Source organism: Nipponia nippon, unplaced genomic scaffold (assembly GCF_047370975.1).
Source record: "Nipponia nippon isolate SJK-2023a ecotype South Korea unplaced genomic scaffold, ASM4737097v1 scaffold_30, whole genome shotgun sequence".
Classification (NCBI taxonomy): Eukaryota; Metazoa; Chordata; class Aves; order Pelecaniformes; family Threskiornithidae; genus Nipponia; species Nipponia nippon.
The window spans coordinates 5,119,382-5,143,104 of record NW_028262348.1 but is presented as its reverse complement, the minus strand read 5'-3'; the positions used below and the strand labels follow the sequence as shown (position 1 = coordinate 5,143,104).

General features: G+C 54.8%; 1 protein-coding gene across 8 annotated transcripts in view; it reads right to left on the bottom strand.

Moving 5' to 3' along the window:
- Positions 1-106: 106 nt before the first annotated feature.
- The window catches only part of OSBP2 (oxysterol binding protein 2), a 132,684-nt gene continuing 109,067 nt past the window's right edge, over positions 107-23,723 (bottom strand). For 6 of the 8 annotated variants that reach the window (XM_087768830.1, XM_087768832.1, XM_087768836.1 and 3 more), the window contains 11 exons: positions 18,113-18,311; positions 16,096-16,213; positions 15,302-15,368; positions 14,758-14,925; positions 10,749-10,994; positions 6,532-6,652; positions 5,687-5,790; positions 5,167-5,262; positions 4,528-4,712; positions 3,486-3,706; positions 107-3,302 (listed from right to left, as the gene is read on the bottom strand). In XM_087768830.1, coding sequence (XP_087624956.1) covers positions 3,160-3,302; positions 3,486-3,706; positions 4,528-4,712; positions 5,167-5,262; positions 5,687-5,790; positions 6,532-6,652; positions 10,749-10,994; positions 14,758-14,925; positions 15,302-15,368; positions 16,096-16,213; positions 18,113-18,311 — 1,668 coding nt within the window. In that variant the 3' untranslated portion in view covers positions 107-3,159. Of the gene's footprint in view, positions 3,303-3,485; positions 3,707-4,527; positions 4,713-5,166; positions 5,263-5,686; positions 5,791-6,531; positions 6,653-10,748; positions 10,995-14,757; positions 14,926-15,301; positions 15,369-16,095; positions 16,214-18,112; positions 18,312-23,723 lie in introns of those variants that run through there. The other 2 variants (XM_087768833.1, XM_087768835.1) reach the window with 2 other exon arrangements.

The following is a 23,723-nucleotide window of genomic DNA, read 5'->3' as shown; positions in this document are numbered from 1 at the left end:
CACGTGCCCAGGCCCCCGTGCATGCCCAGAGCTCACCGACCTTGGGGTTCCTCCAGGACCCCCACCTGCAGCCTTGAGGAGCAAGTGACAACCTCAGCACTGCGCCTTTTAAAACTCCCGAATCCAAGTTTTATTACTGTGTAGAAGAGGGATCACTCACAATATGTTGTTCAAAAAGAAATACATTCAACAGCATTTACAGTGGAATGACATTAAAATCCTCTGCGAGGGGGAACAGAAAGACCAGGAGATGGTGCTCTGATTAAGTGTTGCCGCTAGATGATCTCTGGAAGATACAGCAATTTTTAAAATTAGCCTAAAAATTGGGGGATTTCTGTTTTGGGGGATGCTCCTCACACTCCCCCGAGCTCTGCTAAGCTGTGCAGGTCCGTGATGGTGATTCCTAGACAGATGCAGCAATGGGGGCTACATCAGAGAGGACCTCTCGGGGTCCCAGAGCCCAGCAGGATCCTTGGTGCCACCACTTACTGAGCAACATCTCACTCCCCGCTCTCCTCCGCTACGGGAACGCTCGGATCCTCGTTTGGGAACAGCCTGTGCAGGAGCTTCCCACCTCTCCAAGCTCTCGGGTTAACACTTGCATTGACAAAGCAAACAAGGAAAATAAGGCATTTTGAAGAGCTCAGTTTCTAGCCCGTTTTACAAAGCCTATTCAAGCCGTGAGTGGAACAAAACTCCTCCGGGCAACTTTGGTTGCCGTCACAAACCAAGCCAGCGGCACGAAGGTTTAGTGCGGAGCATCCTCTGCTCTCCCAGACAGGTGAAAGCCTGAAGGAAATCCGCACGCCCTGGGGCCAGGACACCTGGCAGCTCTCCACAGGCTGCATCCCACACCAAATGCAGAAGTTTGGATCATTTAAGAGCTGCACCAGCTTTATGGAGCCATGGTCAAACCTCCAGGAAGGGTCTGGAAGGAGCGAAGACGCCAGACCGGCTGCTGTAACAGCCAGAGAGCTGAGTCTGGAAGACCACACTCCTGAATGCAGGGGATACCAAGAGCCGCCCTTCAAACCCCAAATGCATCGTTTCTAGAAGGGACTATCTTTGTAACACCTTTTGAATGCAATCGCATCCAGCTTTGGAGCAAAATGTTGCTTCTCTACTTTGGGAATTACTCAGTCACCATCACTCCTATGCCCTACCTCCCGGAGAAGCCTAGGGAAATCGTACTCGTGCTACAAAAACTCAGACAGACACTTCTGTCTTCGTTATTTTTCATCTATTGTGTACCATAGAAATTTAAGCAAAATAATTTTATATATATTTATATATATATATAAATTAGAAGCAAATAAATAAGATTAAAGGGTACATTGAAATCAGTGGGTGTTGCCACTCCAATAGCCACTCACTACTGTTACGTCGTACAAGGTCTATATATACTGTACACGTAGGTTTGCTGTAGATAACAGGTATGGAGGTGCTGGAAGAGAAGCCGACCAGGAGGAGACTGATGGTTGAGGAACCTGATTGCATAAGTGTCCCATGTGCAGCCTGGGTATTCCAGTTACCATTGCCTCAAAGTTCATTATTGCTAATTATCTTCCAATGTGGATGTGACAGTCCAGCTAGGGGTGGCCTCTGACCCCTGGGAGGCAGCACTCAGTACGGTATGATGAAGACCAGAGAAGAAGACATCAAAAATGAAATCCAATGGGGCAAATGCGGGTATCCAGGTCTCCCTGATACTCTCTGGCCCAGCGGATCCCATCTTTGGGGTCCTGCCACCCCCATCCTCACTGGCGGTACCTGCCTGCGTGGCCGGTGCCCGAGCAGCACTCGTTCCTGGTCCTCGCCGATCATCAGCAGGGCTTGCTCCACTCCTCCCGGCGGGTCCAGGGCCGCAGCAAGGCAATGGCACGCAGGAGGGGTAAGCAGGGCACATGGGGCTCCCTCGGCCCCGTGCTCAGGCTGCTTTAGTGGTGACCTGAAACTGCTCCTGGGAGAGACCGGCCACAAGGGAGAAGGAACGGAGCTGGGCACTGGGCTGCGGGTGCCCTACAGGCTCAGCCTGTGACCCCCGTGCCGGGCGACTGCGGACCAGACCTGTCTGGCTTAATGGGGAAGAAACAAGGATGAGACCCAGGACCAAGGCTGCATCCCAGGGAGGCTCTGTCCCAGCGGCACCATGGCATTTCTTCCCTCCCCTCCCGCCTGGCCTCGGGCAGAGCTCAGCAGGGAGATGCTGCCTGCAAACCCGGTACAGAGATCCAGGCTCTGGCCAGCACCTGGGCTGCAGTGAGACGGAGCGGGAGAGAGCCGGTATGCGGACCCTGGAGCATCACTGGTCTACAGACCTCTTCGCTCTGTGTCTGCTGGGTATTCCCGACCTCAGCAAGGCCATTTCCCCCTTCGGATGCGGTTGCAGGAAAACCAAACCAAACCTCACTCAAATCACTTTCACAAAGCATCATGTTAAAGACAGCCCTAAAGCCTTGACTAAACACAGCAGACTGCGGGGAATCTGCTCAAACACTTCCTTAAAAAAAAAAAAGCAAAAAAAAAGTCACTAGCTGAAATATCCTAATTGGTGTTACTGGGAAGACTGGGCACTGCGGGAACCACCAAGAGCCTCCAGGATGAAGTGCCATGGCCCTGGAGACAGTTGTCTGAGCAGGACGCAGAGTTGTTTGTGTCCGTCCTTGAAGGAACCTGAACCAGGAGCAGATTTTTAAAAAAAAAAATAATTCCATAAAGTCCACACGCAAATGGGGAAAAAAAAAATAACGTCAAAGAAAAGAGCTCACACAAATGCACGGCATCCCCACAATGCGAGCATCTTTGGAAGTCGACGTCTCAGCCAATAAAGCCAAGGCGTTGAAAGATATAGGCAGCAACTCCTGATAGCAATAAATATGTTAGGCTAAAAATGAACCAGATTCATGTGTCCTCGTTCCTAATTAGTCGCTGAAAAAGCCATCATTAAAAAAAAAAGGATGCTATTTATTAGTGTGTAAAAAAATAGGTTTGGAATCCCTGTTTAAATTTTTTTTTTCAAATTTCTGCATGTATTGACTCTGTGTATGTATTTGCACTGTTAACTGCTGGCGGGACGCTGCCAGCGTGTCCTCACTGTCCCTCTGTCTGTCCCAGTGAACTGAGGCACAGGGCCGGCCACCCTGGCACGAGCAGAGCGGTTCAGAAGATGTCGGGGCACATACTCCAGTCCTGCTTGTCCTTGGCCTCCCAGTAGCCGCCCTTATAGACACAGATCAGCTCCCCCGTCATGGCATCCACCTTGCGCTCAAACCACAGCGGGATATAGCCTTCGTAGTCCTTGCCTGTCCGGGGAGAAACAGGGGTAAGGGCTCCTTTTCCCAGTGAGTCCCGCGCTTCTCCCAGCCACTCAAATTGATGCAGGATCCTTTCTTCATCCCCAAACCCAGTGGGGTTTCTTCGCCGCATCCCTCTCCTGCAGCGAGGGGCAGCCGGTCCCTGCCCGCCGGCATCCCAAAGCATCTCACCTTCCTCCAGGGCTTCCACGGCCTCGGCCTCTCGCCTCCGGCGCACGGCTCGCTGCTTCTCCTCCAGCCGCTGCTTCTCCACGTTGGCCTCGTCCCAGCGGCCGCTTTCCATCAGCCGCTGGTCGGGTCGCAGCCGGCTGTCCGTGGGGGCCACTCGCTCCTCGGGCTCATTCAGGGTGAGGGCCAGGTCAGAGAAGAAATACATGTTCTCGGCGTTCTCCCTGCAGCCGGAGAGCCCCGATTAGGACGGCAGAGGTGGCACCTACCTCGAGCAGAGCTCGCCAGCCCTTCACGTCCTTGCGTCTCACCCCAGCCCCACTGGTGCTGCTCCTGCTACCCCAGACCAGACGTGTACAGGTCCTTTGGGGAGCCCTGCCTCCCACCCTCTAAGTGAGGATGCCAACGACATCTCAATGGGTGTCTCAGAGGGGAACAGAGACCCTTCCTCCATTGGTTCCATCTGGGGAAGGTAAAAGCCAAGCCTATGAACTCCGAGCACTGTATTGGGCAGCCAAGACACAAAACGGCTTCACCCAAGAGCTGCTGGATCCCCGACTGCAGAACTGGTGGCACCAAGTGGAGGATACTTTCTACCAGGGACCATTCCGACGGAGCGGCTCCAAAGCAGGGACCGGCCATTGCTGCTACCAAAGGCTGGAGACTGGTTAGAGAGGAGCCCTGCTGTGGGTAAGAGTGTCGAGAAAGGGCTGGGCCCTGGAGGGCTAAAGCGACCAGTGGGACACGATGGCCAGGGACTCACCAGCAAGGCAAAGTAGCCAACATATCTCCCTGTCATGGCCAGCAGCCCAAAAAACCTAACCAGTACCCCCAGCTGCCCAAAACCTACCTGCAAAGGTTCCTCAAAGCCACCCTCCCCTGCTGTGTGCTCACGCTCCAGAAAAAGCCACACAGCCACCCCCATGTCCTCAGGTCTGGGCACATGAGCCCCCTCCATCCCGTGGGGCTCAGGGTGACACCGTTAATCCCCTTCCAGCTGTTGCACCCCCCGAGCACAGCACCCCGTGCCAAGGAGGGGACTCACGGGAGGGGGTACTTCTTCCACAGGACCTTTGGAGACAGCGTCTGGTAGACGGTTTTCTGCTTGCCCTCCGTGCTGGTGCTGCCATGGCTGCTCTGCACTATCTTGGAGCACTCCATCTTCTCGTCCCATGTGCCGGACACGACGTAGTGGGCTTTACCATCGGCGTCACTCACCACCCCCGTCACCTGGCAGAAGGAGATGGCTCTGGTGGCGTTGGGAAGCGCCCAGAGGACAGGGAGAGGCGCAGCGGGGCATAACACCCTCCAGGTGCCCCAGCTGCAGCAGCTGGACCTGGCGCTGCGTGTCCTCAGACATCAGCGGTGCCCAAGCACAGGGGAAGCGTGGGCTCATCCTGACCATGCACGCGGGTCTCCAGCCCATCAAATCCTTTTCCAGGTCTCAGTGCTCCAGCTCTGGCACACGGAGAGCCGAAACACAGGCTCTGCTTGGACACAGCTGGTCCCCCCCCAGCCCTCCCTGGTGACCCGCATCAGAGGTGCCAGCACAGCTCCTTGGCCCCGTGCTGGGGCTCATCCTGGCTGCAGCACTAGGACCCCATGAGCCCAGCTTAGAGGGAAGAGCCAGGTCTCACCCCGCGCAAGGCTGCCAGAAGGAGCAGGGAGACACCGGGATACGAACCTTTCGGGGGACGTCTCTGGAGAAGTAGCTGTAGGGGGTAAATTTCAGCTGGCATTTATCTTTTGACTTATGGTTAACAATCTCTATTTCACCAGACTAGATGAAAGACACAAAACCACAGCGAGTGAGAGACTTTGCAAGGAGACAAATCAGGCGTTAGTTGTAGTTCGTGCAGGTACAAATCAACACCAGCTGCAGTGTCACTTCTGGCTGCAGCCACCGCACTGGCCACCCCCGCTAGCCCCACGGCTCACCAGCAGCAGCGTAAAACCCATCACGTGCATGACCACCCTGCCCCACGGAGCTGCTGGCCTTGGGAAGAACCATTAGGAGCTCCAATAAGTCTCCCCCTATCCCTGCCAGGGAAGCACACCTTCCTATCACGGTAGGAAGACGGTGGGGACACCAGGCAGCGCTGGCACACACCCCAGGAAGGCAATATCCTTCCAGCCCCCCTGCCCTTCTCCGGAGCCAGGTGAGGCCAGGCAGGACCCATCACCTTGGACCTGTAGCCACTGACCTGGTCAATCCAGAGCTTGCCCACGATGATGTTGTGAACGGTGGACGTGACTTTCCTCCAGACATAGTGATTCCCGCTGGAATGAAACTCGAGGTGGATGGTGCCTGCGGAGAGAGGAGCAGCCCTGAGCTCAGTGAGGGCAGATGGCCAGGCAGAGCTGCAGGCACACTGCCCTGGAGCACGACGACACACCAGCACCATGCTCGTCCCTCTATCTGCTTCTCTGGATTCATCCCTCCCCTTGCTGCACGCTCCGTGGTCTGCTGCAGTTAAGGGAGCTGCAATACCTGCAAGGCCCTCTGCCCTCCTCCTGCACCCCCAAAAAGCACTAATTTTAAAAGTAGGTCAGAAAAGTGCTGCCTGGTTGACTCTTAGTGTCATGAAACCAGCCAGTCACCGGCACAGCTCTGGGACCAGCCCCAGGCATGCTGCCCAGCCCAAGGACAGGCAAAAGACAAATAAAACCTTGGAAGGAGGCAGCTTATTGCATCTGGCTGCTGGGGAGAGGGTTAAAACAGGCAGCAAGCTAACCTTTAAATATCATTTAAGGAGAAAGCAATTCATGGGTAAGCAGGATATTTCCAAAGCACATCCGTTATGGTGTCAGCAGAGAGCAAAGCAGTCTCCCTTTGCAGCTGGCATAATTTCCATTTCCAGGGCAGGCAAGTTATCATAGGGTTTTCTGTGATCGGGAGCACAAATCTGTGCTCCTACATTGCTTGGGGTGGAATTCACTGAGCCCTATGTGAGCCCAAGGGACTGGCACATTGCTTTAACCTCTGGGGTATTGCATGAGCAGTGCAGGAAAAAAGCAAGCCCCGATCCTCTTGGCACAAGTCACCTACCCAGTGGCATGATGGAGAGGTATTTGCCCCTGAACTTGCTGGCGATCGTGATTTCCTGCCACAACGTCCATCCTCGCTTGGAGAAGACGTGATGGGCAGCTGCCGGCGGGTGGTGGCTCACCTGGGGGAGAGGAGAAACAGCCCGTAAGGTCACAGCCGCCAGCACCAGAAAGGACTGGCGAGCACTCAGCCATCACAGTGTGACTCCTAGGAGAGGTGATAGCTCCACACCAGCTTTGGCCATGAGGATGCTCCACCGTGCTGACCTGAACCATCCAATCTTCTCCTGGGCACTGGGGTGACCTCCCGTGAGGTACCCTGGCAGCACGGGGAGGTGCACTGAGCTCCTGCCAGGATCTTCTAAGGCTCATTAGCAAAGCATCAGCTGTAAAAAACTTAACTTGAGTAACTATTGCTGTGAGATGATGCTGTATTGTGAGCCCAGGACACAGCCCCCACTCTCCAGGGATCCTGGTTGAGAAACAGGGATGTGGCAAAACCCAGCCCAGATCCCCAGTAATCTCAGCGTAACAGCACCTCTCCTACCAGTGGCGGCTCCCACTGCTCTGCCTGGGAACTCCTGGGAGACACAGGTCTCCAAGGTGTCCAAGACACATGGACCTGCCCAGCCAAGACTTCAGCTTTGCCCCTGCAGACACACCAGGCTGGAAAAGCAGATACGACATCCACCATTCCCGGGGATGACTTGTAAAAGGACGGTGCTCACGTTCCCCTGCACTGGAAAAGCTGTCCAAAACCAAGGTGGGAGCAGGACATCCCAGCCAGAGGGCTCTGCCCTCACATGGGGTCCCACCCAGCCGACCCGCGGAGCTCTGGCACAGCACATGCCACCCATCACCGGGAGCCTCCCAACACCAGGCCCCGACAGCCACGCCACCAAGTTCAGAGATTATTTGCACCGATGTAATTACAGGCTGAGCGCCCCAAGCTACTGGATTACAAACGTGAGCAGAGCAAAGACCTCTCCATTAAATCCCACTGTCACTGGCCAGGGAAAATCCTATTTGAATAACTGGATTTCAGGCACAAGATTATCAATGCTTTGCTAAGCACATCGGCAGGCTGAGCAGCACATGCAGCATCCAAGGAAAGTTCAGAGCAGTGGGAACAGCATCCGTCTGTCCATCCCATGCTGCCCGCACCAACCGCAGCACCACGGCAAGAAGCACTGCCAACGCTGTGCCAGTGCAAAGCTGTTGTCAAATGTGCCCTTTGAGATGGCTCCAGGAGGGAGATTTAGAGGCTCTGCTCATGGACTGAAGGCTCCAGAGTGCTGCAACGGAGCAGGTTTGCTCCGAGTTACAACAAACCTAATTTTGGATGAATCTCATGTGCCGTGCCAGCAAGGGAGGGACTCAAGGACCAGGCAGGAGGGTAGCACCCAGGGGTTCAGCCCAGTTTGAGGCTCAGTTAACGTGGAAGTGTCAGAAATATCAAATCTGGGTACAGATGTAGGAAAACCAGGACCAACCAGAAAAAGTAATTCAGGGCAGGTTATTTATTTGGGAGGGGGGAGGGATGGAGGAGGGAGCGTGGTGAAAAGGAGGGTGAAGGAATGAGGAAAGGGATGGCAAGGTGTGGGAGTGATGTGGCTGGGGATGTCCAGTGGTACCCAATCGACAGCGCTGGGCTTCATCACTGCAGCCCGAATGAGGGTAATAAACCCAACCTGTTGTTCTGACCGTACCCCGGGAGGATGAGGGGTAAGGGATGGATCAAGCATCCTGGTAAGGAATCATCTGCTTCCTGTAACACGGGGCTGAGCAGGGTAGGGTGACAGCCCAGGGAGACAGGGCACCAGGGAGGCGTTGGAGAACAGAGACCCCACATTTCTCTCTGCTGTGCATAAAGCCAGCTGGGGAATTTGGCTGTGCGACAGGACGGGGGAATCGCTGCCGGGTGAAGGTGTGATGATGCTGGGGTGATGGTGTGATGCTGTGATGAACCTGAGCTCTGCGATGCTCACAGCAAAGTGCCGGGGGATGCCTGGAGGGATGCTGCCGCCTCTGATCTGCCTCCCAGAAGCAGGAAAGGCACTGGGCAGAGCAGGAAGGGGAGGCACGTTCGCAGCTGTAGCTCATTACACTCATGGTTGCAGTGTCCTGGCTCGCTGCAGCCCAGGGCACAAGCTCCCAAGGCTGGGACAGACCACATGGGCATCACTGGGGACGATCAAAGAGACAGCAGAGGCACAAATCCTGGAGATTATCTACTACCTTTTCTTTTGTCACGGGCAAGGGGCCACATTTCCAGGAGACCCCACAGAGCCTGTTCAATACCACTGCCTGGAGCAGCTCAGTCGAGAGAGATGGGATGTGAGGGGAGGTGCCATCCTGCCTCGGGCCAGAGCTTTGCAAGAGTCTGCCGAGCTTGGGCACCCATTACCATGGAGGGGTTCTGTCCGCACCTACGTGTCCTGAGAGGAGCTGATGGCAGAGCATGGCACCTGCTAGAGGGGCTGCTCCAAACCTGGGTACGAAGGGTCGTGACTTGGAGAAGAGGAGGAGGAGGAACAGAGACAAGCTAAACCACGTCAGGAGAACACAGGGATGCTGGTGCAAGCCTGAGCCCCCTCACTGCATATCCCCAGTGCACCCCGTCCACATGTCCAATATCTGCTGTGAGCATCACGTATCACAGCACGGCATGCCCGGATTAGCAGCAAGACCCTTTTCCCAGGCAACTCCCCCCCAAAAGCCCACAGGGCTCGGGGGCACAGTCTGCTGAAAGGCTCTGCAGATCTTGGACCTGCATTAACCTCTGCAGAGTGACAGCAGTTTGTGATTTTGATTGATGCTTCTGAACACTGAAAGATGCGACAGTCGCTCTGCCCCTGAGACGGCACAGCCACCCCTTGGAGAATACAGAGCTCCCACCAACGTGATGTCCTGCCTGCAAGGGGCAATAATTGGCCCCATCCATCCCCAAGAATTCAGGATGGACCAGCCAAGTGTCCTAAATATTAAACAGTCAATTTTCTCCATAGGCTGCAACTCATTAAGTGCTCTAGGTTTTTAACTAAGACCTGCTGTTTGACCGATGCGTGCCAGATGCGCTCCGCTGTTAGAGTATGGGGCTGTCAGAGGTTCTCGGGTTGCCCCCAGGCTCTGAAACCAAAAATTTTCACTCCAACAAGAAAGAAATGAGACCGAGACCCTCTGGTCCAAGGACACCCTGAAACAGGGAGGAACTGCACCAGAGCTCATGGGCATCACTGACATGGCTAGGAGAGAGCTTGGATGAAGACAGCTTCTCCCTTTCTGCTCAAGTGTTGCGATGTGACAGCAACCCCAGCCCCAGGTAGGCGGCCAGGAGACCCGGCAGGATGATGGGGTCCTGGTTTCAGCTGGGATAGCGTTGATTTTTCTTCCTAGTAGCTGGTATAGTGCTGTGGTTTGGATTTAGGATGAGAGCAATGCTGATAACACACGGATGTTTCAGTTGTTGCTAAGCAGTGCTTACACTGGTCAAGGACCTTTCAGCTTCCCATGCTCTGCCCGGTGCACAGGAAGCTGGGAGGGGGCACAGCCAGGACAGGTGACCCAGACTGGCCCAAGGGCTATTCCATATCATATGATGTCATGCCCAGTATATAAACTGGGGAGAGCTGGCCAGGAGGCAGCAATCGCTGCTCAGGGACGTGCTGGGCATTGGTCGGCGGGTGGCGAGCAATTGCATAGTGTATCACTTGCTTTGTATATTATTATTGCATTTTATTATTATTATTATTATTATTATTATTATTATTATTATTATTACTACTACTACTACTACTACTACTACTACTACTACTATTCTATTTCATTTTACTTCAATTATTAAACTGTTATTATCTCAACCCACGAGTTTTCTGACTTTCACCCTTCCAATTCTCTCCCCCATCCCACTGGGGTGGGGGGAGTGAGCGAGTGGCTGTGTGGGGCTTAGTTGCTGGCTGGGGTTAAACCACGACAGATGGACACCTTTCTCCTCCCCTTCTTCCCCACCTCCTGCTCTGCAATGCTGGGACGGGCACACTGTCCTGCTTCTGAAAAATGGCTTGGGCTGTGACTGCTGCTGCTTCTGCCAATGCCAACAGGAATTTGCTGGCCCGGAGGAAGGCTCAGTGTGAGGAGGTGCTGGGTCTCCTTCAGGGAAGGGCTGCTTTGGCTGGACACGAGCGGCTGGGCAGAGCCCCTCCGCAGACCCCGGCTCACCTGCTCACACAGGGAACGGAAGCCAAACTCCTCCAGCCGGTCAAGCTCATAGGTTTCCCCCAGCAGCGGGTTGAATGGCTTTGCGGTGCGGTGGACAGTCGTTGAGTAGGAAGACACTGAAAATGCAGCGACGAAGCACATCTGCTCCGTGGAGCTCTCGCACTTGACTGCTTTGTCCAGCAGCTCGTGGTACTCCAGGTCCTCTGTCAGCCTCTGCAGCATTGAGAGCGGCTCATTGAAGTTTACCTGGAGGGGAACAAGTAAGGGTTAGCAGAGCAAGAGAGATGCCAAGCTGGGCACTTCACCCTTTGCCTTTTTCCCCCAGCACGGTGCCTTGCTAACCACTGGCATCCCACACATTTGTATCTCGGAGCACGGTGCAGTGCACCGTCAGGGATCCAGGGTGGATAGCAACTGCCAAAGCAAAGCAGCAGCCCCGCAGGGCAGCTCACAGAACAGGGCTGGATGTGCCAAGGCACGCTGCCTCCACATTGCCTCTGCAGCATCATGCAAACGTTAAATAAAGGCAAGAAGTGTGTGCTCTGCCATGCTCCCTGAACCATACAAAGAGAGCATGAAGGCTTTGAAGTTCCCAGCTGAGAAGAGGTATACCAGGGAGCCGGCAGCCCTGCGAGCTAACCAGATATCATCCCAGATATCACCTTGCTCTGATGACGGAGCACCAGTGACCCCCAAAATGAGCCTCAGCAGCAAGACCAGCTCCCTCCTGCTTCCCGGCCAGCATCCCACCGGCCGTGAGCAAGAGGCGATGCAGGGCAGGGAAGTGCTGCTCCCTGGGCTGCCCTCCATCGCCTCCTGGCAAAGCCACCCCCACGCCAGGCTGCAGCCCAGTTGCTCAGATCTTGAAAAGCCCCATTTTGGGGTCTCCCTGCTCCTCGGACTGCAGCCCCAAAACAGCACCCAAACTGCATCTGAGAGCTACAGGCAGCGGCAACGGCCATGCCCTGCAGGGCAGAGAGCGGAGGGGAAGCTGTGTCCTGGGAGAGCCTGAACGGGTCGTATTTCCAGCCCCAAATCATTGCTTTGTCAATTAGAAAACTTTTTGCTGTACTTTGCCAGGTTGGACAGGCTGCAAACATCTCTGGGGAAAAAACAAACAGTTGATTTTAGCAAAATTTTTTGTTCTGAAAAGAACTGAAATATAAAAATAATTGAAAGGAAGATGGAGATACTTTGTCTCAGAAGGTCTTCTGCCTCAAAACCATGTGAAATTTACTTTTTACTTTCAGTTCAGAATAAAGAAATACATTTTAGAAGGAGCAGATGGTTGAAGGATGGGAGAACCACTTCTATAAGCCAAGTTACATATTTCACACTAAAGAAAACAAACCCCAGATCGTTCCACTCGGGGATTTAAGTAGCAGGGATTTTACAGCATCCGAGCAAGAAAGAGCTGTGTAGAAATGGCAGCATCACATCCACAAAAATCACAGCCAGCTTGAGATAACTCTCAGGAGAGATGCAGGCGGCATGAGAACAAAGCCAACAGCTGCATCCTCTCCACCAGCACCGCTCAGGCAACGGCAAAGCAAAACCTTTCCATGAAGGAAGGAAGATGAACCCACCCGAAACGCAAAATCCCTAAAGCTGTTTTCTTCTTTTTCAATGCCGCAGGTTTGTTCATTCAGAGGAGGAATTAAGGAGTGGTTTTGCAGTCCCTCACGTCACCTGGGAAGGGGATGAGGTCTCGGAAATGCTCCTAATTTGCCAAGAATCAGGTGAAGTGCATGGAAGGAGAAACTCCCATTTCTCGGTGCACACAACAGGCTCACCGATGGTTTGTACTATAATTAACCATGTTTCCAAACAGCCCTCCCCAAGCCAGCTGCTCTGCTTCCTTCTCCTCCTCCTTCGCTCCGTTTACCACAACATCAGCTTGAAAGCCCTCATTTGGCAGCTCTGTCTCGATTTCCAGAGCTGCCAGCTTTTCCTGTGCTCCAAGCACGCATACTATGGAGAGAGAATTTAAATGGCTGTTTAAAGGAGATTAAATTGCCCCTTGATGCCTTACCACAGGCTGCTTGTTCTTGGGATGAATCTGCCAAAGAAATGCCGCATGTGGCTGAACTTGCAGGGTGCAAAGCATCTCCCTGCCTCCGTATCTGTACAGATATCCAGACAGAGGAGCTGACAGCGAGCGGTTGACGCCAAGCTGAGCCCCTTCTTTATAACCCATAGCTCTGCTGAACAGTTTACAGAGACAGCAGTGCTGGGAAACCAGATCTACTCGCCCCAGGGAGGGGATGGAGTAATTACATCCCCCGAGCCGGCGCCGGGGGCTGCTGTGCTAGCAGAACATATTGCTCTCAGGTTTGGACTCAGCTTTAGCAGCTCCCGGAATGATTTGATTGATAGGGAAGGTATAAATTTCCTCTCTCCAGGCACCAGCAGCTGCTGGTATTTCATGTCCTGAGTTTATTTCTGTACCCATCACGCCTTTATCTGATATTGATGCTGCTGCAGAAACGGTAACGGACAGCACTGGGCTGTACATCTCGACTGGAAATAGCACAAGGAAGAGACAAACTCATTGCTCTCGCTCGGAGAGTGTCAGGCACTGCTTTAAGAAGAGACAAAATACAATTGATTCAGCATCCAAGCCCCTGTTAACACACTCCTTCCCCTTTACCCAGCAAAGGAAGGACCCCGAATATGGCTCCAGGGTTACGGATCACACTTTCCTGGGCTACTTCCACTCCAGTCAGCACCACAAGACTCCAGTCACCCCCAGCTGTTTTACAACTCTCCCAAGCTTGGCAGGACTTCATGGTTTTTGGGGAAACGGATTCCTTACGATGGCACCCAGTCCCATCCATGCCACTCGCTGGGCTGGTGAAGACCTGATAGAGAACCAGCAGCCTGGAAAGGGCTGGTTTGCTCTGAAAAAAAGGGCTGTGGTTTTGGGGGAGCTTTGGCGTGGGCAGTGTTTTGTCTGGGTATATGAGGCAGAGGGTTATTTGTCTGCAAGAATTAAACGCACATCCCACTTACCCTCTGTGGCAGCCCACGTGAGGGGGGTTCCTCCAGACAGAGCCCTGCAGGAAGCCTTCGCCCCAAGGAGCAAACCCAGCAGCACCCAGCAGTGTTGTAAACTGTCCCCACGGCACCTCCTTCACTAAAAGGCTTCTCTTTGCAAGGAAAATAAAGGTGCTCTGGGTCTCTGGGGTGAAACACGGCCCTGCCGTGCTGTCGGTGCAAGTGGGGCTGCTCTCCAAGCATCGTGTCCCCAGGATGCACTCTGAGGAAAGCATGATCAGCAAGAAGGTCTCTTCTAGCCCCTGGGTGAGACACTTGAATCTGCAAGGATTCACGGTGTCCTGGTTCTCTCCTTGCCTCAGCACCGGCTGGATTTGCAGAGGACACTTGGGCAATGTCCTCTCTGCTCCAGCTTGCCCTGGCACTCGTGTGAGCAAGCTGCCAGGAGCATGGGCACTCCAAGGCTCTCCACAGCCAGCACAGGAGAAGGGATCAGTCCCAAGGAAAAAGCCGACCCAATTCAAATAGTCCCTAATGTAATAGCCACGATGTCAGAGCCGTTTACCACAAAGCAATTAGCACTACAGCTCCGTGCTGCTGAGAACAACCCCCTCCTGCCTGGCTGGTTTAGCTTTCTGGCTGTGCTGGCTCTCTGGCAGCAGGCGAATGATTTCAAGGGGCAAATAAATTGCAGGGAAAAACACAGGGCTTAGAGTCAGCAGAGCTGAGCAGCAAGGACACATCAGTGCTGCATCACAGGGCTGGGGAGAATAGTGAGGTGGTTTCAGAGGGCTCTGTCAGTGCAGAAGCCAGTCCCCCGGGATGGAGTTGGCAGCTGGTGACATGCTCCTGTCCCGCTTGGGGCTGCTATGCTACCATAGCACATGGCAGGACCACCTGGTGCCATAATCCAAATCCTTTGCACAGCCAACAGCCATGCCCAAACTAAACCCTCAACACTGGCATCATGGCAGCACCCTCAGCCCTTGGCGCCTGGGACACGCTCACTTACAGGCATGGGGATCTTGGAGAGCTCTTTGCCGATGCAGTTCTTCATGATGCTCCAGAGGTTAAGGCTGTAGTTAGGTTTGTCAGGGATGCGAGTCCGTCTCCTTTTCTTCGGCAGGAGATCTTTGCAAGTGGACTCATTGTAGCTGCTTTGATTTGAGCTTTCAAAGACCTGTGGAAGCAACAAAAGAAACACAGGTCTAAGCTGGACTCACCCAGCATGACCCAAATGCAGCAACCACAGCTCAGGAGATACTGCGTGCACTTGTGCTGGGGAGCATCGCTGGAAGCCTGTTCTCCAGGGCACGGGGGAAATAACGGGGCAATTGCCCCCCAGCACTTTCCTGCTTCCCTTAAGGTGCCTGGGGTGCTGCTGTAGGATATCTGTCCCTCCACCGTGGCTCACAGAGCAACCAACTCTGCTCCATCCTGGAGGTGCAGGAAGAACCCGGATGGAGAGTCCCTCCAACAACCTCCTCCTCTCCTGCTCCTCTCGCCTGGTTTCATCCTACCAGGACTGTCCCTCCCGCTCTGCCCGGCCAACTCACACTGTCCTCCAGGTTCCAGTCCTCAGGGTGGCCCTCGCTGGCCCCACTCAGGTTACTGCCCGAACGCCTGCAGGGAAGAAAGTACCAACTGGAAAACTCGAGCAAGGGCAGAGAAGAGGAGAGAAGAACCAGGGTTGGTGCAGCACAGCCCCCATCACCCAGAGCAGCTCCCTGCACCACCCCAGGGTGCTGCCAGGAAAGCAACAGGGTGACAGAGGCCATGCAAAGGCATTGCGAAGGGATGCTCAGTGCAGGGTGTCCCAGCCTGAGGGCCAAGAGCCTCTGCGTTTGCCAGCAAGCCCAGCGGTGTGACCGTGGTTCAGACCACAGGTGCCTCCAGCCCAGACAGACACCCAGGGAGGTGTAACAGCAAGTCAAGGCAGACGAAGGCAAGGTACTCCCCGCTTCTGCCCAATGCTCCAAGGGATCTTCCTCCAAGTCCCTGTCCAGGCTCCCCTCGAGCCCACATCAGCTGCTAGGGAACAGGACTCAGCTTTACCCCAGCACGGGCTTGACACCTGCCCTTCCTCGCCTGCTTCGCTATAGCTGGGGCCATCCTCAGCCTCGCTTGCTCCACGAATGCAAGAGCAGACGGGCACAGTACAGAGCCCTGGGCAGAGGCAGCCCGTTTGCTGGGGGACATGCATGCAGAATAACCCTCTGTGGGAGAGGATGCTGCCCTCAAGCCCAAGCACAATGCCAGGCAAACCGTCCCTCCCCTGCTCTTCCCGCACTCACAGTAGGTCTCACCAGACTGCACCATGCAACGCATGGCCCCGGGCGCGGGCTTGTACCTGTGGTGCTTGGGGTCTGCAGTTACAGTGATAAAAGCTGGTGCATCCTCCATGGCATCAAAATACTCTGTTTCTTCATCTTCATCACTGGCCTCTCCTTTGGCGGACTGCACGCTCCCTGTGGGCACAAACAGTTTGAGATGCTCAGGTGCTGCCGGTCCCCTTTTGAATCCATCAAGCACAAGTCTGTCCCCAGAGCCCACCCTCCTCCTGCTTTGTCCCCTCCAACGCTGCCTCCCTTAACAGCTTGTCCCACTCCTCTCCATCCCACTCCATGACGGGAGGATGCCGTACCAATTTCCAGCTCCTAAAAGCAAGGATGTGCCCTGGCAGTGCGTGTCCTGCTCCCCAATCCGGGCACACAAGGCTCCCCTGTCACGCTCGGGAGCACCTCCAAAAATGCCACCAGGCTGCCTGACCCAGACACACAGGTGAGACTCGCACACCCAACCACATCTAACACGGCTGCCACTCCAGCGCCACCCCGTCTGCCGGGAAACCCGGTTTGGATTAAAATGGGAAAAAAAAAAATCACATGTTTCAGGTGATGCTCAGATAGAGTTCCTGGCTGTCGGGTTTTCCAGCCCCACACTTATAAACATTTCTCTTCTCTGCTGCAGTGGGAGAGATTGCTATGAAGCCAGGAGCAGACATTAATTGCGGTGACTTTTGAGACCTGGTGCGGCTTCCCTGCTGCTGCCCTTGCTGCACTGCTCCCCGAGTGCGCCTCACTGCTCTGCCACAAAACCACCGCTCGAGCAGCTGCGCCGAGCAGCCACGATGGTGCAGGGCACCCGGCAGAGATGACCACCTGTCTCGGGGCCTCTGGGTGTTACTGCTGCTCCGGCAAGGGGGATACCACAGGATCCCGCAGCACTGCCGAGGCCACGTGGAGGGACCAGAACAGCCGCCCCGGCTGCAGCCACCCTGCCGCAGCAGCCCGTCTGGCTCAGCAGTTGGCTCGGCTTCCTGGCAGTGTTTGGCAACCTCTTTCCCTGCATCATTCCCACATTCCTCCAAAGGAGCAGTATCACCCCTCGCGATGGGGTCGGGCTGGATTTGTGCCTGTCCCTACAGCGATTTCCCCCCTGCCCTCCCCAGCTGTGCCACAGAATCACAGAATCATTGAGGTTGGAAAAGACCCTTAAGATCATCAGGTCCAACCCTCAACCTACCACTGCCAAGCCCACCCCTAAGCCATGTCCCTGAGCACCACGTCTACACGTCTTTTAAATACCTCCAGGGACGGGGACTCAACCACTTCCCTGGGCAGCCTGTGCCAGTGCCTGACAGCCCTTTCAATGAAGACATTTTTCCTAATCCAATCTAAACCTCCCCTGCTGCAACTTGAGGACATTTCCTTGAGGCCATACAAGAACGAGGGCAGTGCCTGGCACTGCCATCACCCCCCCAACAGCCACTATTCTCTCCCTTGAGTCTATATATCCTTTAAAAATAAGACAAGGCATAATTTGCAGTTTTTGGCTACCAGGCTGTAACTAATGCCTCCCACAAGGAAGAAGATTTGGCATGAATATGCAAAGCTGTTAGATTTTATTGCCCAGTAACTCTTGCGACCAGCAAATGAGCTGTGGCTGTGCCACCGCCACCCTGAGCAGCAGGGAACTCGGCAGCGCCAGGGAACCCTGGGCTTCCTCCGAGCACCGTGGCTGCCCTCCAGCAGCCGGAGATGTGCCCGCCAGTGAAGGTTAAAGCTAATGAAATATTCTGAAACAGCACGAGCAAGCTGGGCACATAGCCCTCTCCTGCATCCGTATCTTGGGGACATCCAAGTCCCCAAGCAAGGAGCAGCAGGACAATTAGGGACAATTATGGCATAATGGGATCCAGTAAAAAAAAATCACAGGCATACAGGGCATTACCTTGTGCATCCTTCTTATCCCTGCCGACTCGCTGGGAGCAATCAAGCCGAAAGCCCCAACCAGGGCTTCCCGCAGGGCTCTGCCCCTGTAACAGCACCCAGCCCCGGCCCGCGGCCTGGCCCGCCGGCGCTCACCCTTGGCAGTGCTGGTGATGCCAGTGCTGCTGGAGGACAGGCCGGGGGCTCCGCGGCAGGCTCGCTCCAAGCTGTTGTGCTGCTTGGCTAACTGCTCGATGGTCTCCTCCAGCCGGATCCTCTGCTCCCGCTCATACTGCAGCACCCGCTGCCATTTTCGGCTGTGAGTTTCGGCTAAGTCCAGGAAATTGCGGCAAGCCTGGAAGGGAAGAAGGGACATGTCAGCACCCAGCCCAGCCCTCGCAGCTCGGGAGCTTGTCATGGAGCCAGTGCTGGCACATGGTGACTCCAGAGCTGACTCCTGACCACCCCGCCTCCTCCTGTCCCAGGACCCCAGAGCTTTGCACAATGCCCCATACCCACGGAGCTAAAATCAGTTCAAGTCTGACCATCCAAACCTGAATCATCTCCAAGGAGATGGCTGCAACGTGGACAACTGCTCTGAGTCTACAAAGCCTTCATGAGTCCCATCTCCCGCAGCAGCCGGGCTCGCCATGCCCCAGCCCCACAGGCTGTTCCTGTCCCCAGCCTGATCGCCAGTCCCTGAGAGCCCAGGCTGGGCTCACACAAACCTCAGCCAAGCCCAGCCTTTCATGGATGCCCTAAGATCTCGAGCAGCCACCTCCATCCCCAATCAGATGAGGAGAAGCTGGACAGGACAATGGTCCCCAGGGTGACAGCCACAGACAGAAGAGGACGCTCAAGCTGGGAGCCAGCGAGCCCTTTGCTTCAAGGAGGCAGAGAGGGAGGATGCCCATATCCTCCCCAAAGCCGCACAACCCAGCAGACAGCAAGGGCCTGGCCTGGCCCCCATCACACATTCAGCATGGCCAAAAGCCCTCCTCCTCTCCACAATGGGCCCTTGGGACTCAGCAGCCGCGGGGGGACACGCAGACACGCTGGGCACAAGGGAAGGAGGGCTCACGGGATGCACTATGTGTCCTGTCCATGTCCTCTGCCACCAGGCAGGGGACAGCTGGGACACCGCGACCTCGGCTGACAGGATAACCCCTCGGTGGCATTAACCGCTGCCGCAGCCCCTCGAGCCCCCCTCAGCACCGCCGCGATTGCAGGCATTGCCCATCCCCAGGCACGTCGGACGCCCGCTGGGACATTTCCGGGCGCAGGACGTCCGCTTGGGGATGGGAACGCTGCCAGCTCTCGCAAGCTGCCTTTCTATTGTCCGACAAGAGAGAGCCAGCCCTCAGAGCTCTATTTTTAGGTTATTTTTCATACTAGACTGAAACACTGAGTCCCCTCAGCTCCGCCACTTCCTTTGTGATCAGCCCCACGTGAAGCTGAGCACAGAGGCAGGCCTGCACCTCCTCCCTCCGTCCCCTAAACCTCTGAAAGTTGGGACACACTAAACACCTTCTTACATTTAAAAGCAGGAAGATATGATTTTTATGGAAATTCTATAGGAGTTTGGAGGCAGGCTGGTAACTTGCAGGCAGACTAACTGTGCTTGTCGTTCGGCTAGCTCCAACTCATCGCCATACCAAGGGAGGTCCTCTTTAGATAAATACTGGCCTGAAAAACTCAAAACTATTCAAAAGGACTAAAACCAGAGACTTCTGAATGTCTAACAGACTTCTAACTATCCCCAGGACTCGGTTATTTTCTGTGTTTCCATCTACTTGGATTTCACATGTGATTTATTCAGCTCTTGGCAGGTTACTCTAAATTTGGGCTGCAGGTGGCACCTGAATATCGAGTTATCTCCTGGTCAAGCAACAGGCTCAGGGCTTCAGCTTCCATGACCTGGCCTGATTTTACCAGGATTTGTCCAAGAAAAGCTCCGATTCATCAGTTCTTCAACACACCTCTCCTTTGGATAGGAGCAGGATTTGAGTCTCATCCAGGGAAAGAAGTTTTTCCTTTAATAACATCAGAAACAAACCACCAGGGAAGTGACACAAAGCATCAGGTTTTCCTATTTGAGGTGAAGAAGCACAAAGCAGAGGGAATGAATATCCCAGGATAATAAAGAAAAATGCAGGAGGTGGGTGCGTGTGCTTCCAGGGACAGCCTGAACACCACCACGTCCCCTGGCAGCTCACGACCATCCCCAGCCTCACCTCGAGGAGCCCCCTGGTCGCGGGAAGAGGCAGGAACCAAACTCAGATCAGATAAACGAAGGACGAACACGAGTTTGCGCCTGTCCTTTGGAAAAAAAATCAGCGTAACCCATCATATTTAAAAATTGTATCCACCTCCAGTTTCTCCTGCTTCCTAATATCTGCAGCATGGAAGGATATGACCCTACATTTGTGTCATCTCCATCCCTGATTGCTCCCACCCGCCCTCACCGTGCAGAGCTCAGTCCCCAGGCAGGTTTCTGCAGGATCAGTCCCAGCATCAAACTGGCCAGGGTGAATTTAAACCCACAGACCATGCTCTTGCAAACCTGCTACTTTCTCCAGTGCGGACGGGTATACGCAAGTGTCCCAAGGGCGAGCTCCAACATACATCAGTCTTCAGCATCACTAAGGCTCTCTAATGAGATGCAGTCACGTGTGGTTTTGCTAGGCAGAAATAACTCAGCCTAAAAGTGTTTGCAAGCTCTGAACGCGCGTTTGTCCTACGGCGTCAGCTTCTCAGCCTCTGGATTTCCATTTGTGGCCATCAGCGACTCTAGGAAGCAACTCAGCGGTGCTGTCACACTGATGGAGATGATACCTACCTGCCTGAGCTCAATAAATATTCCCCTGCGAGCACCACATTGCAATGGCATTAAGGCTGTATCATTAGCCAGGAGAAAGGGTGGAAAACCCCCTAGGAAAGGAGAGGGGCAGAGCCCTTCGCACATTCTCACTGCCATGATGGGCAGCGTGGCTCCCGCAAGCTTGGAGCAATACAGCAGGTACCACCGCTTTGCCGTTTCTCTGATTGCAGGCAGGGAGGTGTCAGGGTCCCATCCCGCCAAATTCCTAGCTGTGCTCCCATCCTACACCCCCCTAGCCTGACGGGGAGCACCCAGCTCCTCCTCACGTGAGCCACAGACCCCACGGGACTGCATGGATGGCCATGGGGAGATGTGAGAGGAGACCACAGATTTTCAGGGTGCTTCGCACCGCGTTTTCACCTTATTCTCCAGAAGCAACTCAGCTCCTCTCCCCACCCTGAAAAGTCCTGTTGGCAGCCACCCACGGCCGCAAAACCCATGGGCAGACCCTGCCCTGATGCCTTCAAAACGAGCTTCAAGCTAAAGCCTCCTGCCAGTTAAAACTAACCCATGCCCCAAGCTGGCACACTGGCTTCTTTTATTACACTGATGCATTGTGATAAGAGGATGAAACCTCAAGGGCAAGTAATGAGATGGCGGCTGTGACCTTCCCAGCCCAACAAAGCTCATTATCTGCTCCGAAGGTCCCTCTCCACAGGCAGCCCGCACGCAGCGGGCACAGAAATACCCATTTTGGCACAGCTCACTGGCACCAAGGATGGAAACTGCTGGCTCTCCCCGGCTCAGGGGGTTTAGCATTTTAAAACGATGCGCTAGGAGATTACCTGTAATTATCCTGCTGCAATTAAACATGGTTTGTAAGTTATAACGGTAAATTAAGGGAAAAGGAGTTAATTACAGAGGAGCCACGTGAAGGCAGCCCTCCAGCGCATCGCCAGGGAGCTGGGAGCCACGGGATGCAAAGAAGAAATCATTCGATCAGTCGACAGACATCAATGTCCTAAATAAAAATCACAGCAGATAGAACCTCGGGTCCTCCCATCCCAAGGCTTCTGAGCTTCACAGAGGATCCATGCTGTATCCCAAAGGGAAATCTGCATCGAGAGGCTTCATTTACATCCATATAAAAAACCATCCATGCGATGAAGAAGTGGCTGTCGGCATTGCAGACTTTCTCCACCGAGCGTGGGGAGGTTTTTGGAGGATGGCTGCGATCGTCCTTGCGCTGCCCCAGACCCCGCCAGAGGCAGCGGTACCTCCACGCAGCAGCTCGGGACGATGCTTGTTCCTGCCAGCATCCCACACGCAACTTGTGTCCGTGTGGATTTAGGGGCCAGCTGGGGTATGCGCAGGGTTTATTCCCTGTTTTCAAAAGACTGTCAGGCCACCTTTCTGCAGCCTCTTCCTCTGTAATTCAGAGGCTGGCATAAACGCCCTGCCCTTGGTCTGATCCAAACCACCACACTCGCAAAGCATCTGGATCAACCTGGGCAAGCGTCACGTTTGTTTGTTGGAAGAGAAGCAATGCCGAGGGTGGTAACAGGAGAACAGCCTGCAAGAAAGATCCCCCAAGCCCAGCCCCCCAGCTGCCAGCAACAGCCAAGCAAATTAAAATTATTAGTTTTATACTTTCTACAGCCAGACAGTGCAGAGTTTCACAGGGATGCTTGCCAGAGGCGACAGTAGCACTCAACAGGGCTCAGGGTGTATTTTTCCACCACCATCTCTGTCGACAGAGCTCATTCCTGAGCCAAAATGTGGCCCAGAACCCCAGCATGGAGCAGGGGCAGCACCAGCCCATGAGCTCCCCGGGGCTGCAGGGAGCCGGGGGCGAGTAGCTCAGACACAGGCATCTCCCCCAGGGAGGTCAATATCGAAGAGAAATGAATCCCAGCCCGGGATTTTCCTCAACCCCCGTGTCGGGTTTTCCTCAACCCCCATGGTTGCTTGTGTGGTCCACGAGAGGCCAGGTCTCAGCCCGAGACGTCTCAGCCACACCTCAGCTCCATGCCCTTCGGTGGCGCAAACAAAACCCCCCTCAGCTGAGGCTGTTTTGACCGTCCCCACCTTTGCCAACAATGCACCAAGACCGGCAGCCGTTGTGTTATAGCGTTTGCTCGTACAGCACCGGCTCGAGCGAGGAGCCACGCTGACCTTTCCCCAAGACAAAGAAACATCAAACACGGCCGCAATCCGACATCCTCCGAGGCCACGTCCTCCCCAGCTGCCAGCAGCAGTAATTAAAACACCGCTGGCTGCTGCTTCCCACTGAAGGACATGACACAACTTACTTCGGTTACAGCTGCCCAGAGAGCTGCACCTTCCCCTCGGACACACCTTCCTCTTCCAGTGAAACCCCTCGCAGCACGCTGTCCCCGTCCCCCCGAGACGCAGAAAGGAGCCCACGGACGCACCGCACTGGAGCCGGCATGCCAGCACAGCACTGCTGCTTGGTGCGGTGGAACACGCCGGCGAGGCCAGCCCACTGCTCCCGGGGGAAACAAATCCGGAAGGAAACCGTTCACGAGGAGCAGTTGGCCAGGTTCCCTGCTCCGGGCTGGGACAGCTTCACCACCGCGCTCAGTGACATCCATCACTGAGATGCTTTTTCCAGCTGGCTGAGCACCACCAGCTCTCGGGGCTGTTTGGTGCCGCTGTGGAGCAAGAAAATGTGGCCAGGAAAATGGTCCTGGAGGAAAGGGGAGCAAAGGCAAGTGGGAGACAGCGTTGGAAAGGGGGATGTCCTGCCAGGTGTGGGTTTGGGGGACGATGGTGAGATCCTGAGCAGCGGGTGGCCGTGCAGGGAAGAGAGGAAGGAAGAGCGATGTTCACCGAGCGCAACAGCCGGAGCAGGAGGCGGCACGACGGTGGGATGCTCTGCGCATGCCCTCCCCCGCACAGAGCTGCAGCAGAAGCTGGGACGGG